The 20,993-nt window shown below is 35.6% G+C and overlaps 1 protein-coding gene across 1 annotated transcript in view; it reads right to left on the reverse strand.

Annotated features, from left to right (window-relative positions):
• Positions 1–11,138: 11,138 nt before the first annotated feature.
• Positions 11,139–20,993, reverse strand: part of arr (low-density lipoprotein receptor-related protein 6) — a 126,120-nt gene continuing 116,265 nt past the window's right edge. The window contains exons 19-22 of the mRNA XM_069823158.1: positions 19,553–19,745; positions 16,266–16,608; positions 14,104–14,274; positions 11,139–12,599 (exon numbers count right to left, since the gene is read on the reverse strand). Coding sequence (XP_069679259.1) covers positions 11,710–12,599; positions 14,104–14,274; positions 16,266–16,608; positions 19,553–19,745 — 1,597 coding nt within the window. The 3' untranslated portion in view covers positions 11,139–11,709. The remainder of the gene's footprint in view (positions 12,600–14,103; positions 14,275–16,265; positions 16,609–19,552; positions 19,746–20,993) is intronic.

Genomic DNA, 20,993 nt, shown 5'->3' on the forward strand with positions numbered 1-20,993 from the left:
TGTTATAATCTAAGCACAACACACAGAATCTAAAGTTAATTATAAAGGTTTAATTTGTTCCACTTTTCAAAGAGAAATCTTATCAATTTTATTTTCTGACGTGAATTTTTTTTCTTTTATTCTGAAATTTTATGTATACAACTTTTAACAATCACGTGTCTTTACATAATAATAATAATCCGTGGCGCTACAGTCCGTGGAGGGCCTAGACCGACCAGCCGGCTGCTGGCCTCACGCCCACATGCCGAAGAAGAGGTGGACGATCATCCAACCAGAATGGAGGTATCGTGTGGTTAGCACGATGATCCCCCCAGCCGTTATAGCTGGTATTTGCAACCTGATTTCGCTACCTATCGCAGGATGCCTTAGACCGCGACGCCACGGCGCGGGACTGTCTTTACATGAACTAAAAAAATTACCAATAACTATTGATGAAATTGTCAGTGAATATTCTCATGTAACCCAGACCTGCTCACCAGTAGTTCCAGTTCTGATACTGCAAGTGAGGATGAATGTGATGTATAGCTAGAGCTAAGAGTGCCTTTATAACCTGTCTTGATAATATAATTTTAATCTTGAGTGGTTTTTAGCACAGGTGCATATTATATTGGAGTAAATACAGTATATTTTCTCTATTATTCATGGAAGACAACCAAGTCACAAAGACAGATTTACTTGCAATTCTAAAATGATATGATAAATTAGTTGTGATGTGCAGTGATTGCATTCTTCCTGTTAATTAAACTCACAAATTTTGTACAAAATACATATACATGTCGCTGTTGCAACTAAAAAGACAGAGAGAGAAGGAACTATGGTTTTCGCAGTTTTTTGAAGTGCTTATGTGTGGTCTCTCTTTCACTGACGGACTAAGGTACGGTCACACGTCGCTACTTTTGCAGCGATGCAGTACAAAAAACTGCGCAACTCTCGTACTGCGATGTGTGAACAACGGTGCAACCCGAAAAGTAGCGGCTGCCGAACCTGCTGCTCGCTACTTTTTGATGCTGCGCACAGCTTAAAAGTAGCGACGTGTGAACAGTGTTCTCAGGGTTGCAGCCACAGCATTTTTCATATCGGTTTTGTTGAAACTTTTGCTGCGGTTGCGATCAGTGTTGCCACCCAAATGTGCCAATGATACTTTTATTGTTTGGATGTATTTTAATGTTAGATGTGATGAAAATAAATTATTTGTAACAGTTATTAAAAAGCACAACACAGTCTGAGCATATTTGCTGACGATATAATTCACTTTTTTAATTTTCTGTAGCGTAGTTTCAAACAGGAGGATTGCCAACATTGATTACGTGAATATGCTGTTGGTTATTATTTAAGTATATAGGCGTTTTTAAAAGCTTTATAGTAAAAATAATGCCAATTTCTGAATATTAGTTAGGACAGAAAAGCAAATAATAAATAAGTAAGCTTTCGCATGAGTTTATTAATAATGCGAACATAACCACAAAATGTATATTGAGAAGTCAACATGGAGATGGAAACCTGCAGCATGACTGCGGCTGCAAAAGTAGCGCCTTGTGTGTGAACAGACTTGCAACCTCCAGTTGCAACTTTTGCTGCACTCGGGTTGCGCAGCACGAAAAGTAGCATGCAGCGCGCTACTTTTGGCTTACGTGTGAACACAACACACAACTTTTGCAGCTGCAGTACAAAAGTTGTGCAGCAAAAGTAGCGACGTGTGACCGTACCTTCTAATTAACACGAAACTGGGGGGGGGGGGGGAACTGTTCAAGAAAATGGACTAATATAATTGCAGTGCACTTTACACAAATGATCATAAATAATGGTACTTATTTCCGTCATGCTTGCAGCCTTTCAAAATGACACAGGGTATAATATTTACATTTACTTTCTCATAACAACTTCTGTATTCATGTTACTATATAGTGTTTTTCAAAGCTCCACAAGAACCCGTTGACAAACAGCTATTGTTTTACACAGTCTATAAACTTATAATAATATTAATACATGAAATAGGAAGACCAACTAGAACGTGTAAATTACAAATACGAGAGGTTGTGTGTTACAGTACTCTGCTTGTACCGGTGAATTCACGTAATAAACATATTAGTTTGGTTTCAAATGAAAACCTCTACATATCTTCACGTAAGCCAATTAACAAAAGTGATAAAGCAGAATATACGAAGCAACAGAACTTAACGAAATTAAGTAGAATACTATACACATCAACATCGAAACAAATAAAAATACATACACTATTAAATATAGCGCCAGCGTTTTTGGCGTGTGTCCTAGATACATAGTGCCCAGTTTGTGAGCATGTTGCTAGTGTAGCTGAGAATGGTACCACTTTCTATGCACGTCACATCAGTCATTTGCCAACACAGTTGTCAGACGGACTACGGCAAATGTAAAACACTTGTGCTTAACGTTCCCACTACTTATTTCACATGCCAAAAACGGTGACGCGGACTATACTTAAGTCTAAAACCTAATTAAATTGTCTCCCAAAATAATGACTTAAAAATAATTATTTCAATATGTACTTAATTACTGTACAATCCATAAGGCTTTGAAAGAGAACTTCTAAAATGGTCCATCTACCATGCAATAAGACATTTTTGAGGCCAATATGTTAGCATTTCGAAACTCACAAGGAGAGAATAAGATTTGGAACCATCAATTTTAAAGATACCATTCAGAACAGAAGTTAATGATGTAAAATTAAATACAGTAATTCAGACCATTATAGTCCCGTCGCTCTAATTTCCAGCAGCCAATCGTGTTGGAGGTCGGGTACATTTAAACGTGTGCATCTTGTGATTCGCTGACAAAGACGTTATTCATTTCTTAAGGCTCGATAAATACTTAATATAATCGCCCGCCATTTTGGCTCTTTCGTTGGCGTTCTCAGAAAGCACACGAAGACGTTATTTTCCGCTCAATTATTTGCTGAATTACAGTGCATTTGATTTATTATCATAGGAGCTACAACATGATAATGTTTAACGGTGTGGCAAATAGATTCCTCGTCTGGTAGCTTGGCAACGAAAGAACAAAAATGGCGAACGATACTACCTACCTAGACTTTATAGAGCCTTCACTTCTTAAGACGTAAGCAAACAGGAGGAGTCATGCCGGGAATAACAGTGTCGTGACTATAGAACCATAGTGATCTAAGTACATAGCATGGGAGATGTTCTGAGATATTAACTCTGAAAGTTGGAAGGTAGTACAGTAAAACCTTGCTAAAATGTACCCTCTATAAGAAAGAAACCCGCACAAACGAAAAATAAATTTGAGAACGAAATGATTTCCTATGTAAAATAATACTTTAAAACGGAAAACTGCCTAACGCAAAAACAGAATCATTTTTGGGCACCATTTAGGTAAAAAAACCTGACTAAAACAGATAATTTTAAGTGTAACTGTTGCTAAATTCTTTCAAACCATTTTTAACTTTGCGTTAATACTGTACGAAGCGTGACATAATTTTTTTGTGTGATTGTACATGCAATGATCTGGAAGACTTTCGCTATTCTTTGTCAGGCGTTGAGGGTGAAGCTTCTCTAACCATGTCACTGTCCTGTCCTTATTGTCAAGGACAGGGCAGGTTACTGACCTCCTGTACCGTTACTTCTTCCAGCCCTCTTCCATTTTCTTTCATTTATTCTCAGTTTTGTGCTAACAAGCCATGCAGTGATAAAGGACAGTGCCAGTACAATAAAACTGTGAATAATTATAGTGTAGTGTCAATTTAGTTTCACATTTCCATTTATTTATTCTGCATTTTGTGTTAATATGCCAGTAGTATTAAATAACAGTGTGAATAAAGTAAAATTGTGCGATTTAATAAAAAAGTCTAGATGACCAGTTCTATTATGGAAGAATGGCTTCATAATTTTAATGGAGCAATGAAACATCAAGGTCGTAAGATGATACTATTTTTAGACAATGCTACCTGCCATCCAAGGATTGATTTGTCTAACGTGAAGTTAATCTATTTTCCATTAAACACAACTTCAGTTACAAACCGATGGATCAGGGTGCAATTTACACTCTGAATTGATGCAGAATGCAAAGAAACTAGGGTGAAGATAGAGAGAAAGAGAGAGAAGCTGCAATTACGTAAGTTAATAATTATGAAAATAAAATTCACTTTGCATGTACCATAGTAACTTTTATTTCAAATTATTTCTTCATTGTGTTCTTCCTACAGTGAGCATATTGCAGTAGTCTATTCTAAGCTTTGCCGAAATGAAAACATGTGAAAACGGAAAAAATATTCTGGAGATCGCATTTCATTTTAGAGAGGTTTTACTGTATATCTTCAGTTCACGTAGTAATCTTTTTGTCCAACATAATGCAAGTAGGTGATGAAGCACATGCATATCACCCTGTTCTTCAGTATTTACAACATAATTTTTAAACATGTATTTTGTCGAACTGAAGTTGTATTAGTGACCATGACACATGTCCTCATATTTTTTTTTAACAATCTTACACAATAGGAATTCCCAAGGTTCTGGATTTAAAAACAATGCTATTTTGGACATACTTAAAATTCGAAAACCAAGAATCAAGAATTGTGACTTCTTATTTTCGATATATAGTTTAGTTTAAAAAAAAAATCTGTGATATTGACGTGATAACTTCTACTTGCACTTTTACAACATTAATTTCAATCTGAAGAAGCATAATAAAAATCAGTGGTTTTACATGTGTATTCTCTCCTTGTCAGTGCATTAAGTCAGGTTTTACTGCCCTGAAATAATTTAAGTCATAACCAATGTATTATACCACTGTACAAACCCAAGAGATGAAACATTACCATTTAGCTATGAGATATATACACTATCTAATATTAAATATAATTTTTTCTGGAGTTTTAAGATAGTTTTTATCAACAGGGAGATACAAACACACAGTCTGACTGAAACTTTTATTGGGTTTATATCGAATTTTCTAGAATGAGAATGCTAGAATACTAATTCTCTGGTTTTGATTGCAAAGGCTGGTCAACATAAGTCCACTGGGAACCTTTGCTTCTGGCATGAGATCTTTGTAAAATACAGCGCTTGTATTGCACACAGAGAAGCATTCTTAATGAAGATAAACAATAATTTGTCTGATTGAGATTTCATGGAAGTTACTTAGTTTGGTAAATGGCTATTAGTAAAGTTGATGGACTGTTTGCAGCATTTATTGTGTGACTGTGAAGTCCTAGCTAAGGCTAAGTCCAGAGTTCAAATCTCGGCAGTAGTAAAATTATAATTAATTTACCATTATTTACACTTTACTGAATCATAACTAAATGTCCTGTATGTGTACAATACTGGTACTGAATGCAAAACTTTGCAGCAACAAGATTTTTTAAAATTCTCTCACAAGAGTTATCTGATCCATTCTCAAAATCTGAAGTAAATTCAAATTGTATTTCTATAGGATCATTATTGGGATGATTAGTTTAATACATAAAAGAAATCAAAGTCCAGTCTCCAGGACCAAATTTAAAATCAAGCAACAATTAATTGTATAAAAGATCTAGATTGTAAATTAATTTAATTTCACTGAAATTCATAACTGAGGATAATTCAAAGCCAAAAATATTTTTAATCATCAAGCTTCAAACAGTCAATGTGTTCATCTGCATTTCAGTTAAATTAGGTATTTAAATAATAATAATAATAATAATAATAATAATAATAATAATAATAATAATAATAATAATAATAATAATAATAAAAGTACACAGTTACAAGGTAATTTTCTCCATAGCTAAATGACAATATACAACTCTGCAAGCTGGTATTACAAATAAAATTTTATTTACATGTTTAACTGGATAACTTACTACAAATTAAAACTAAAAGTTACGTTATAGGCAACATTAGGGATTGAAAAATATTACTATGGAATATTTCGGACCGCAATTAAAGCCATTTTCCTAGGACTTCAGAAGTAGCCTGAGTGACATCATAAATAGGGATCCAAAAAATTCGTGACTAGTGAATTTAAAGAGAATTAAAAATGAGTGAATAACTACAGGAGTTATTATTTTTATTATAAAAACTTTGTATGCAGGGTTTTTTAACTTGTGAATTATATAAAACAAGAGAAAAGTAATTCAAACAAGAATTCACGAATTTCAAGAAAGTCTACCGATTGTTTTCAGGTTTTCGACTTGTGAATACATAAAACAAGAGAATAAATTAATTTCAACAAGAATTCACGAAACTAATCTAAAGCAGAAAAATTATATATGCTGAGAAAATATATATAATACTTGTATGAATTTGGACGCAAGTTCTCTGTATGATTCTTCATTATAAAATAAGAACAGAAAATGTCATACAACTGCGAGCTCTAGTTTTCGAGATAGTAAATTTCTCATTCATATTAGGTCAGGTTGAGATGTTATGACATCATGTGTTGAATAATGAATGAGACTCTTTAGGAGTTTACATACATTCAATACATGGCAGAGAAGTGCAATTCCTCTAGTATTCATGTGAATACAGGTCATGAAAGAAACTGATTCCATCCAATAAATAGGAACTATAGAGAAGCTTGTGCAATGTTTTTGGGGACTTTCTGCTGTTTCTTTCACGTGCCCTTTGAGTGCTTCATGATGAGACATGTATCTGTCCCATTTAACGTAGAGTGCACTTGTTTCCAGTCAATCAACCTCAAAGGATGTGCTGTGTATGACTATAAGAACAACAAACTGCAAGTGAATACAGTAGAACCCCGATTATCTGTCACCCTAGTAACTGATCGGCAGATGATCTGTCTTCCTCATGCATTTTTTTTTTTTGCTGTAGAAAAAATACCAAGTTCTGTACATTATGTTAGTACTGTACGTCTGTTCGTATTTTTTCTAGAGTGTTATTATAATCCTTTACTACAGACGTTACACAGCACGTAGTAGGAATGCTTCTGCCATTGTCGGCAACATAAACAGTTACTTGTGAGAGGTGATGTTTTCCAAACTTGTAAAATAGTTACAATCTGCTTTCTGAGATGTGTCCCCAAGAACTTGCACACAACTGTAAAACCGTGCACCATTCAGTATTGTCTTCCTGTTCAAGTGCCATACTGTATTACTTGTATGCAAAAGGTCTTCCACGAATGTCAAAAGAAAATTTGTTGTGCTAATTATTGAAAAAATGTGCAAATAATTGGGCGGCTTTGGAAAAGAGAAACTGTGGTACATGTTGCAACAGAATACAAGATTGGTGTTACAACTGTGCACGATTTAATAGAAAAAAAGGATAAAAGTGCTACATATTACTGTACTTCATACTTCTAGTATGAAGAGATCAGTGATTGCAGCATGGTAAGAACTTCAAATTACATACGAAACTGTATTATATACTTAATTGATGAAACTCATTCATGGTACAGATTATCAGATTTTTTCGATTAACCGTTCAGTTCACTCCCTCCATTACTGCAGATAATAGAGGTTCCACTGTAGTTTTAAAATCACATTCTTTGGACAGACGAAGTATATTCTATGTGTGAAGGAATATTTAACAGACATAACAATCACTTTGGTCTCATGTAAATCCACATGCTGTTCACAAAGGACATCAAGGTTGATTTAGCATCAATATGTGAGTTAGTACTGATGGGAACACTGCCTTCAGTCTCTTATCTTCTACCTCAGAAGCTCAATGTACACCTATTCCTTCCAGGTATTTCTAGACAGTGTTCTAGTGAGGCTGCTGAAAGATGTCTTTAGCTGTGAGTGGTCTATTACAGGGAATGTATTCAACATATCCAGGAAAGTGAACTGGACGCTAAGAAGCAATTTCAAGGCAACCTCATTCACCAAATTTGACTCCCACGATTTTTTTTCCCAGACTATCTGTGAGGTACCACAAAGTATTATCGAAGATCTAACCGCAAGTCACGGCAACGATTTATGACAAAATTTTACAGTGCAATTGAGATATTGTAATATGGTGCATCGACAAAAAAAGTCTTGAAATGTTTAGAAGTCACTTAAAATACCGCTTGTAACTTTGTAATGACTGCGCCTGCTTATTTTATAATGGGAATTATAACAGAGAGAACTTGCGCGAATTTAGGTTAACCCTGTGCAATACACTACAATTCACCCTTCTCCCTCCCCCACCAAGTTTCTGTGTTAACAGATCCACATACAAACTTCAAATTAGAAATATTTTTGTCATATTTTTCAAAAGTAATACAACTAAGATTGGAATCATTCTTTCAGTTTGTGTAATTGATTATATTAGTCTTACCTATAAATAATGTAATTAGTACACAGTATAATTTTATTAATTAATTTATCTTATTCAAGATTTTTCTTTTTTTATTCAAGAACTTTTACTTCTATTACCAAGATGTTCTTAAGTAAATCTATCCCAGAAATTTCTAAAACCCTATTCATAAAGTTTCATACTTCTATCAACAGTTTGATTGTGTCTGAACTATGAGCTTGCATCAATATGGAGAACTGGTGGTATCACAGTTAAGCAAGTCGCTTTACAGATTTTACAAACTATTCTGTTGAATTGTGCTATTCTCATTTTTCATTAAGTTTATAGATTATTCAGTCAGTTATCCCCAACATTTTTCAATCCCTGAGCAATATGAATCACATTGCTGATCTCACACCATAGCTTGGCTCTAAACAGGCACGTGAGGTTGATATGTACAGGTTTAAAACGAAGGTGAACAATAGCAGTCTCCACTTGCATTCGTAACTACTAAACACAGTGTCTAATAGTAATAATGCACCTGTATTTAAAACACGTTGCAAAATATAAGGTTAAAAATAAAAAAAATGTACTGAACATATATTAAGCAATGATTAATGAAACATTGTTTTTTATTCTACATAATTTGAACAGACCTTTTGATGTACTTTTTATTAACAGCAATATTGGTAAACATACATGGTAATGGATTAAACAGACTTATTTCCATTTTGATGTAACCAATAAATTAGCTATGAAAAACAATGACTTATTCTATATTTATAATGTGATGCAAAATAATACATTATGCAACGAGCCTATAATAGTAGTAATTAAGACGCGAGTATGTTTATGAAACGAGAGCAAGTGAGTTTCGTAATTTTCATACGAGCGTCTTAATTACCATTATAGGCAAGTTTCATACGACTTTTTATGCTCGACCATATTTCTAACTTGAAATTATTCATAAGTATTCATGTTATTCTTATCTGACTGGGGAGCGGAACTGACTTGTGCAATATCTCGTAAATTGTGAGATGTGCGCAGACGCGAAAGTATTGATTTTTTCCGAGACACAAATGTCATTGACCTTGATATAATCTAGGGAGTAAAATAAACATTAATCTTGATATAACCTTGAAATTGATTTAGACATTGAAAAAAGAGATGACAAATTGAATTTATTTGAATATTATTTACAATTAACGCTAATTATTAGTGTAACAGAACATAACCTTCTGCGACAGTATTGGATTTCCAGCCTCCGTGATGTTTCACTAGTTGTCTTTCGATTGCATATCCGAGAATAATCGATACTTGCGCTTTCATATTGCTACAATGGTGTTTTCTGATTGGTGGAACACCTGAACTTTAATGAATAGGTGTACTTTAATGAGGTCCATTAAAGGGCTGCTACCAGGTGTATAATTACATTTCGGTATGGTCGAGCATAAAATAAATTATATTTAATTTAGTAGTAATAACAATTTCAACTCCAGAGGTTTTTCAACACTGAAATTCAATGCTGGCGAGAAATGCCTGATGAATATTGCCTCGAGTCCTCTATCTGGAACAAGGTTCTCTTTATGTGCCATAAATCTACAACACAGGATCCACAGCTTTACTTCCCTCCTAGAGAAAGCCATGCTAATGATTTTATCAGCTTTCAAAATCTATTAATTTTGATCATGTTTGAACCCATGAACCTCAGATTCAATGACCAGCATGGTAATCATGAGGCAACAAATGAAGACTATTTAATTGTAAGAAATAATTATTTCAGATGAAAATAAAAGGCAACATGTTAAAATAAGGAACTTATAATGTAATACGGTTTGTTTGTTGCACATTCATATTCCTTCTGAAAAGGTCTTCTGTAATGTGACAAGTTGTCATTTTTAATAAAACTTAAAATATGTTAATTTCATGTTGAAGTTTGCCGATAAGCTATTAATGTTTGACTATAATTATATGTGTACAAGACCGCCTTTGCTTATCATAAAATAAATAAATTCTCATTAACGTTTTCGATACATGTGTATGATCTTCAGATGTGAAATGTTAGATTAATATGATGAAAACCTTGCCTATTAGATGGAACTTAATGTGGTAATTTTCGGGTCATATTAGTGTGATTGCTTGGACTTAACTTAGGTTGATCTATGATATACATGCTATGTACCAGCCCAGCATCAAGCACGAGCAGACCAACACATGTCAAACCACACGCCAGGCTGTACTAAATTTATGGACCTGACAACCTCCATATTGTATCAGTAATATATCTATGATTTACATCAATTTCATCAACTACAATAGGATGAAACGTCTTAACAACACGCATTTTAACAAAATATAAACATGTTAGTGACAAAACGACACTGCGCTTTAGTTCAACGTCAAACATCAAGATCAACAGAAACTGCCCTATTCAACGAACTTTAAATCGGCAAATACAGCCAACATATGTTCAACGTGATTATAATTTTTCAAAGTGATTTTACAAAGTGTTCACATTTCAATGACTACACTAATAGTGGTTAAAATTCTTCAACAGTTTTAATTTTTATATATTTTAGATCATATCACATGACTTGCAGTGATTTAAATCGGCAAATACAGCCAACACATGTTCAAAGTGATTTAAACTTTTAGTGTGTTTATACAAAGTGTTCACATTTCAATAACTACGCTAATAGTGGTTACAATTCTTAAACAGTTTTATTTTATATTTTAGATCATATCATATGACTCGCAGTGATTTAACTAACATAGCATATATATCATAGATCAACCTAAGTTAAGTCCGAGCAATCACACTAATATGACCCGAAAATCACCACATTAAGTTCCATCTAATAGGCAAGGTTTTCATCATATTAATCTAACATTTCACATCTGAAGATGATACACATGTATCGAAAACGTTAATGAGAATTTATTTATTTTATGATAAGCAAAGGCGGTCTTGTACACATATAATTACAGTCAAACATTAAAATATGTTGCTAAAAAAACGTTTGTACTATGCGTAACTTCATTTCGTGATTCCCACTACAGTTAATACACGTAGTTTTTAGAAGTCCAAAGTTAGTCTTACGGAGAAATTGTCTATTGTTCACCTTATAACATTAGATAAAGAGTATGTATGTGATGTGAGTTCTGCAACAAGACTACACTTAACTGCATAAAATTATCTTACGAAAGTGTAAATATTTTATTTACAATGTATTTAAACTTTATATTAAGCTCAATTCCAATGTGTGAAAATAGCATTTAGAATCCTGACAGAATGTTTCATTTTCACACAAAATATTGTAGTTCTCTAGATACGGTATATTTTTGTATGACAATTTCGCTGAGTAATGCAAGAAGGTACAACTATAACTGCGAAACTCAGGGTCCGACATACAACAGCAGAAGATTGCAGGAATAACTTAACAGCATCCAAGAAAAATTCTGGACATAATTGTGCAACCAATCGGACCCTGCTTTACTGTCAGCAATCACAGCGACTGCCGGGGGAAGGTGCAGGCGAGGGCGGCGGTGGAAGAGGATTGAAGTATGTTGAAGAACGCCCTGCTGTGGATGAAGGGGAAGGTGGACAAGAAGAAGGCAATCCTCCCACACCTCCCCCATCACTGTGGTAGTGCGATCTAGGTGTTGGAGGAGGTGGGAAAGGATCAGAATCATATTCTGAACCAGGAGGTGCATAATACCTCTGCCTCCCTCTAGAGGGCGGAGGGTAGTTCGAATCAGATTCATCACATACATCTGTACTACAAGGAGTGGGTGGTGGGGGTTGATTGATCGCTCTGTAATGTCTGTAGGGGCGATATCTTGATGCACCTGATGAAGAACAGCAGTAGTCTTCATTATAATTGTGATGCAATTTTCTATTTGAGTCTGCTGTAGTAGCCGGACTGGGTGGAGGATTCAGAGTCTCGCGGGGGTAGCACAGCAACGAAGAAGAGGATACAAGTAAAGGAGCACCATTTGGACCACCTTCAGTGGTTGAGCTTGAAGCACCTGTGATATGACTCCTGTCATAACTGTTGGATGTTGTGCTACCATTCAGCATCGACATACGAACAGCATCGTTACCAGGTTTCTTATTACATTTGTCTAGTCGACAATTCTTTTGGATTCCAGCCACTGGACAGATAGGCTTAGCAATACCATGTATCGGCTTTGGTGACAGAGGATCACCAGCCGAATCATCGAGGTCATCATTTAAAGTTACATTGTTTGAACTTATAAGACGACGACGGCAGTAGAATCCAACAGATCCTAACATGATAACAGATGCTATAGTGACCAAAATACTCACTACGTAAGTGGATTTGTTTGAATCACCATATGACATAACGTCTACACGAGGATTGGCTCCTGAAACAAATTTAATACACTTTTATTATTCATAGACATTTTCATTCACAAGTTTGTTATACTGAACCTATCAAAGAGATGATAAACACTATGTGAAACAGTCTTGTTTGCAATTGTTTTCACAGAATTTTTTGTAAGGTCAGGTGGGATAAGTCTAACCCAAAAATTGCACAGTTTAAGTTTAATGACTTGATGTTTCAACATAAACATATCTAGAGGTTTCAGATAGTTGGGAAATTAAAAAGTGGCTAGTTAATAAATATAGTTACCAATTGAAGTTTACTGTAAAGAAGTAAATCTTCGAAAGTGATGTAGTGAAGTTATGAAAGATGATCTTAGTGATAGTATTTACAATTTTCTATGGTTTTTTCTGAGTGATGATTGTGGTTAAGAAATGAATGATCAAACTAAAGTGCACAAGATACTCATGTCAAGATTTAATAATGACGTGTATTAGGTAGAAAAAAGATCCCAATGAATATAACCGGGTGGAGTGTTACGAGTTAGATGTAATGTAGAAAGACAGAATTATGTATAAATTTAGTTAGCAAGATTAGAATGCTGAAAGGAATGTAAGTGTGGAACGAACAGATGGTGGACATTTAATATCATTATAGAAAGTTATGGTGAAACCCGTATACATAAGTTGTGGTACACCATAACTAATCCATCCATCCATCCATCCATCCATCCATCCATCCATCCATCCATCCATCCATCCACCCACCCATCCATCCATCGACCTACCTACCCATCCATCCATCCATCCACCTACCCACCCACCCACCCACCCACCCACCCACCCATCCATCCATCCATCCATCCATCCATCCATCCACCTACCTACCTACCTACCTACCTACCCATCCATCCATCCATCCATCTAGACGTTTCAGATTTTGAGGGAAGATATTTTGGGATATTCTTTAAATGTCACAAAATTATAAGTGTTTTTTTTTTATTTCATACCGTACAGAAGAGATATGGAGTGGAATGGAATTTATGGAAGGGGGCACTATGGCCCAGCACTGCAAGAACAGATGTCATAATGAATTTCTGTTATTGTTAATGAAAAAGCAACTAGCAAGAATGTTGACAGTATATAAAGTGAAGAAAAGTTTCACTGCATCTGAACTGGTTATTGTACACTAAAGTAACACTGTGATGTCAAACCAATGAAGTGTTGTTGTGGAAGCACTTGATTTATAAAATAAAATACATGCCTGTTCCACGATATAAATATCTGAATGTTGTCCTGTTTTGTCTCTGTTACTACCTAGGGTATTATTGGAATTGGAATTTGAAGGCTTTGGAAATTAGAATCTGGTAAAGTAAAATATACCGTAAAGTTCTACTTCCCAAACAGATTTGATCAACAAACAATAAATTAGACAATTAAACAGAAATACTAACATACCAGTGAGATACCTTTACTCATAGGTTGTTTACGATTACAAACAATCTTGCGATCAAAACTTACGGGAGCAAAAATACATATACATACCTCTACATTCTGAATCTGCCTCGTCACTGCCATCTGGACAGTTCTGATATCCGTCACATACAGCAGTATGCGGAATACACACTCCAGTTCTCGCACACTGGAAATCACAGCATCTGCTCTCGTCATAATTGTCTGGACACTGTGAAGTTCCATCACACACCCAAGATTTATCTAGAAAAGATACACAGGAAAGAGTTACATTTTACACAAAAATGAAATAACAGTAATATTAAGTGAAATGTAATCAAAGGGGAGAGGAGAGAAAGAAAGAAAAAAAGGAGGAGACAGAGAAAGGGAGAAATAGAGAAATAAAACAAACAGATGAATAAAGAAGAAAAGAGTAATTAAAGACAGCAAAGAGAAAGAAAGAACATTATAATGCCCTTGGATTGAAAATTGGTGCATCGCACTGAACAACAACAAATGAGAAGCAATGATATTTACTTTGTGTCGTTCTGCTAATCCTCCTTGCAAACATATTGCAACCAATGTAATACCGTGGAAACCAAAGGATGAAGCTGTAAAATATCTTGGAGTGCACTTAGATCGCTGACTATCAAGCAAACATCACATCAACAACAAACTTAAATTGGCCTACTCAAGACTCACTAAATTATATCCGCTTCTCAACAAGAAATCATCTCTAAAGCTACAAAACTGCATGCTACTCTACACAAATCTATTACACCTCTACTGCTTTACGCCTGTCCTGTCTGGAGAGGAGCTGCAATAAGTGAAATCAAACGCATACAGTCATTTCAAAATAAAGTCCTACGAATTTCACTCAATTCTCTTTGGTTTGTCCATAACAGTCAACTACACACAGAAGTGGTATTGACACAATCAAACAGTTTATTCATTTACAAGCAAAGAGGTTCTATGACAACCTTGAAAATGTTCCAGGTGCTATCCACTACTTTCTCGGAAGAAAGTCCACATTTTCCACCAGATTCAAGAGCCGACTTCCAATGGACCTAATATTATAATCACACCAACCTATGTGTATCACTTTTAAGGGAGGGAGGGAGGGAGGGAGAGAGAGAGGGGGAGAGAGGGAAATGAAAGAGAGGGATAGAAAAATAAAGGAATAAAGTGAATCAAGACAAGAGGAAGAAGAAAAGGGAAGGAAAGGAATGGTCGGGAAGGAAAGAGGAATAGATCGATCGATCGATCGATCAATCAATCAATCAATCAATCTTCTTAATGCATCCAGCTGTTTGCCGACAACATAAAGTCCACTATAGTCCACTGCAGTATATTCAGTTGTTGTTTTTCACTAGAAATGAGGGGTAGTTTGATCGGTGTTCATTGTAGATGCCTGTTGCTAGTAGCCAGAGGTGGGGTGTAGTCAATACATACTGCAGGGCTGTGTCTTCTGCAACTGGTACTGATGATTTTAATTTACTTCTTTTGTGGTTTATGGATGGACAGTATAGAAGAATGTGTTCCAGATCTTCATCATGATTATTACACCACAGATAAGTAGGATTATCAGAAATGTGAAATCGGTGTAGGTACAATTGAGTGACAATGTGACCTGTTCTGGCTCTTGCTAAAAATGTTTGAACATGTCTGGGCAAGTTTTTGTACATTTCCAGGTCATTTGGTTTCTTTTGTACATACTGTAAAATTTTTCCTTTGTCAGAAGAGAGCCAATTGTTGATCCATAGGTTTGTAAAATGAGACTTTACTGAAGCAAAAGCACTGGATAGAGATATCACTTGAAGAGGTGCTGGTTGCAAATATGTTGCCTGTTTTGCAATATTATCGACTTGCTCGTTTCCAGGTATACCACAATGACCAGGTATCCATTGAAATGTTATTTCCTTTTGGTGTTCTTTTAGTTTACTTAGTTGTTTCTGAATTGGAATAATTCTATGTGCGTATAGGTTTGGTACATATTTAATTATATTAAATATAGCTCCCTTGCAGTCAGTAAGTATGCAAATAGATTTTTCAGAAATTTGAGTAACACACTGAAGAGCAGCATCAATAGCTAGCAATTCAGTGTCAAGACTGGAGGAATAGATGAAACAAGAAATATAAAAAGTACTACAATAATGAAAAGAGAGAAAATCTAAGAAATGAATAAATAAATTAAAGAGAGAATAGGAAAAAAAAAAGAAGAAAGGGAGTGAGGGAAGACAGACAGCAGTCCTCACCTATACACTGTCCAGTCTGGCAGCGGAATTCGTCTGGCTTACAATCTGGGCAGCCAGCTTCGTCGCTGGCATCCGGGCAGTCATCCTGTCCATCACACCGCCAGGTGCTTGGTATGCAGTCTTTGTTGGAATTTGAAGGAGCAGCACAAGTGAAGAGATCTGGTCCACATGCAGGAACTGCACTACATGTTCGTCCATCCTCATGAAGGACCAGACTTTGTGGACAGGAACAGGTGGCAGGAATAGTACTGGAGCCAGTAGGTGATGCAGGTGGTGAGGCTATGCACAGATGAGAGCAACCACCTTGATGGTGACTTGAGCTGCAGCCGTGGCTGGAGAACATCTGTGAACACAAAACAATCTTAAAAATTAAATTTAGTCACGGAACTTAATGTAATTATTGTAAGTCTTGTGTATAACTGCAGATTACATTACTAACCACAAAAGAAATGACCTCAAAGTGACATTATCAAATCCATTCTCACTATCAACAGTTTATGTATTACAGCTGGTGCCAGCGTTTTTGGCTTGTATCCTAGAGTATAGTGCCCAGTTTGTGAGCATGTTGCTAGAGCACTTCCTATATACGTCACATCAGCCATTTGCCAAACACAGTTGTCAGACTGACTACGGTAAAGGTAAGACACTAGCAATTAACGTTCCCATTACTTATTTCACATGCCAAAAACAGTGACGCGGACTGTACTAGAAAATTGTTCATAAAATTTTTGAGACGCAATAATGCGAACTGTTGTCATTTTCCCTATTTTATACACAAATCGTTTATACTTCTTCCCGTAATATCCCCCAAAAAACCGCACTTCTGAATCGCGAAATAATGCGAATTCGTATTTTTTTATTTGCGAAATCTTAACAATATAGTACTTTTAAGTAAAACAGTCGAACCTCCATTTTCGAACCTACATATTTCCTATATTTTAAATACCGTCTTTCATCGCGTAATAGTCACCATCACATAATGGTTGCACCCTTACTTATAGAAAAACTGATCAGGACTTCAAAATTTCACCGCATAATCGTCACATGAATATTTTTGTTTATCATGGTCAAGAATTATTTTAAAATAACAGTAGTGCCTCGCTGACGAAAGTGAATGGAATGGAGGTGCGAAATGTTAGCACCAAGCCAATAATCATATATGCCTTCAGTTCAGTACAATTATTGGTTCTGAGTGGTAGTTGTTTACGAGTGTTCAAGTATTTTTTTTTAGGCCTAGACCAATCATCTTTACATGGACTGGTCCAGTAGTCTGATAATATCGACTTGAGTATACGAGTATCAGATGTACCGTTACACGTGATTCAACAATACTGTGAATTTTTTTAGTCAATAAAAAAGTCTTTTTAGTTCAATAATGCCACAGCAATTCTTTTTAAGGTTTTATTCACTTTACAGTTCCAGTGTCACACACTAATTCCAGTTCCCTTTCTTCCCCTCTCCCTTTCTCTTCTACTACGAATCACGCAACTTGGCCCTTCTTGCTCGCAAACTCTCCTGTTACATGGAAGCTGATCACTTTAAGAGTTGACGTGACCAATCATTATCATTTTAATTTATTCTTCGCATAATGGTCGCACTGTATATTTTCACACACACAAAAAAAAAAGTAATAAAAAATTGCGACAATTATCCGATGAAATATAATCCTTCATTGCAATGGTGGTAAAATTTTTTAGAAACATTGATGGAATGATAAAATCATTATAATAATGTTTTTATAATTTATTTGGTTTTCATGTTCGCTACTATTTCGCCTACCCTTATTTATACTTTTGTTGGCCGATCTTAACATTCTGTGCAAGGAGTGTGTTACAAGAGAATTCTACCTGCTTCAAGGGTGCGTGGTCCTACCAGGATTTACATTTATGGCTCAACGCACAAAAGCCTGAAGTCTTACCGTGCTTGTTGGTGGAATTGATGATGTGAGACGAGTAACAGAATTTCCCAAGAGCATCTGTCTCACAGTTGGGGAAAACTTCGAAAAAAAATATTCAACTAAGTAACAAAACTCATGCCCAAGCACAGCCTTAGATATTGAGTTCAACTCACTACCTTCTAAGCTATGCTAGTAGCTTTTTCACTGAATTAGTTTTCTCTGTTTCAAAATTAGTAGTCTTCCTAATGTGAATATGTATATCTGGTGGGTACAAAGTAGACTTCCATGTAATGCCAGGAAGGTAATGTGAAAGTGTGAGTAGTTTTCAAAGCTCAATAACTCAGCAACAGCACACGCATTTTCTTTCAAAATCTGTACTAATAAAATTACGTACATGTTACCCTTCTTGCTTTTTCTAAGATGGGTTTAAGGAATGTAAACGAACACTATACAGTATTTGAAAAAATAGCCTTCAATTCCAAAACTGTCTACATCCATTCTTAACAATTTTCAGGAAATGCCAAAAACTAATAACTTTTTTCCTAATTGTTTGCAGTGTTCGTCATATTTGAAGCTAATTTATGGAAGGAAAGAGGGAATTTAGGCACAACATTCATTACAAAATTGCTAGAGACATTTAGGTAGATGACGAAACCGCCATTATCTCAATTTAAAAAAAAATGGATTTAGACAGTTTTGGAATTGGACGCTTCAATGTACTTATGTATGAATTACATTATTGTTACACGGTAACCATACCTTATTTTAATTTATACTAGAAGGAGGAGGAGTTGGGTTTGAATTGGTCATACTCAATATAGGTGAGTAGTAGTTAAAATGTGTAACATAGTTCATACACAATAAAGACTTATATACAGTAATAATAATAAAAACAATATTACCAACTGAAGAAATAAAAAATAAAGTGCAGTGCTATTAAAGTGTAAGACAGCCAGTCTCCTATGCTATAGTCCCGTCGCTCTAATTTCTGGCAGCCAATCGCGTTGCAGGTCGGTTACATTTAAACGTGTGTGTCTTGTGATTCGCTGATTCATTTTTTAAGGCTCGATAAATACTTCATTTAATCGCCCGCCATTTTAGCTCTTTCGTTGGCGTTCGCAGAAAGCACATGAAGACATTATTTGCCGCTCAATTATTTGCTGAATTACACTGCGTTTGATTTATTATCATAGGAGCTACGACATGATAATGTGTAACAGTGTGGCAAATAGATTCCTCGTATGGTAGCTCAGCAACGTAAGAACAAAAATGGCGAACGATACTACCTACCTAGACTTTATAGAGCCTTCACTTTCTAAGACGTAAGCAAAGAGGCGGAGTCACGCCGGAAATAACAGCGTCAGGACTATAACATTCTAACAAATCTTACCTTTTCACTAGGAAAAGTTACTGCTACAATATCCACCAGGTGAGCCAATCGTAGCAACATGGTTGTACGATTGTTACCATTTGTCTTATTTACTCGTTCAATTTGTTGCTGGTCTTTGTCGACCCAATACAAATAATCTCCATGAACAGCTAAACTCGTCACTTGAACCAGATGTTTGCTCACTAGTATTTTCCTGTAAATAAAATAATTTCATAATTCATGTGCGCATTACGTAATTTCTATCTAAAGATTGAGTAAAATGTTCAGATGAAGTGAGAGAAGAATTAGATTCTCGGTTGCATTACCTTTGTAAAATTTCTGAGGACACGGTAACAGTTTTTCTGCACTTATTCACTCATTTATACATATACACACACACATATATATATATATATATATATATATATATATATATATATAAATAAAATTCTGCTTTGATGAACAGTCTAAATCCTTGGCAAGAACATAAGACATTATCCATGACGTTTGAACATATTGTTTATTTTGTACTAATCTCTTTAATACAACTCTGTCACCTGCACTACATAGGGCAACCAATCACATGCCTTGTAAGAGGGTCATTTCATAAGTCATGGAAACTCTATTATATCAGCCAATAAAGCTGCAGGAATAGAAATTCACTATGTGCGATTGAAGGTCACCAGAATGTGCTTCGCAATGCTAGTACCAAATTGGGTCCGGCAATGGATAAGGGAAATTGAAAGATGCGTAAATAGAAATCATTGTTTTATTATGCACGAAAGGAAACAAAGTACATTACTCACAGCTAATAATCCCCCAAGGCTTCCACACATCTTTGTCAATGATGATGCAGGTGTTCAATACCATTGTCTGTGTGCGATTCGTATATGTATACCACCTCTTGCACAAATGCTGTTAAGATGTCCTCCCTGTTTGTAAACCACTTTCCACGCAGTGGCTTCTTCAGTTGCGGAATGAGATCAAAGTTGCATGGACTGAGATCAGGCGAGTAGGGAGGATGTTCCAAGATCTCCCATCCCCACCACTGCAAAAGGTTCCTGACAGGAGATGCAGTGTGGGCTGTTGTGTTATCATGGAGGATTATTTTCATGTATGACCGCTGTTCAACTTTACTTACATCCATCTTGGAGCACAGCCTCTAGCATACTAACTTCTGCGTGTGCTGTTAACTTGCCATCAATGCACACAGACGCAATCTGATCATAGTATCCCATACAGTGTAAAACAGGTTTTCAACTATATACTGAACTAACCACGTTTTCCGTTATTTGGAAGATATAACATAGTTGCTGTGACTTATGAAATGATCCTTGTACGTACAATCTATCAGATTCATCTATCTTGCAGTCAGTCCGATGAGCATCGATGGATTTAAAAACAGTTTCAAATGAGCAAAGATGAATTAAAAATGTACCCAAACAATTCTAACACATGTTGC

Source organism: Periplaneta americana, chromosome 4, assembly GCF_040183065.1.
Source record: "Periplaneta americana isolate PAMFEO1 chromosome 4, P.americana_PAMFEO1_priV1, whole genome shotgun sequence".
In the NCBI taxonomy this organism is placed as follows: domain Eukaryota; kingdom Metazoa; phylum Arthropoda; class Insecta; order Blattodea; family Blattidae; genus Periplaneta; species Periplaneta americana.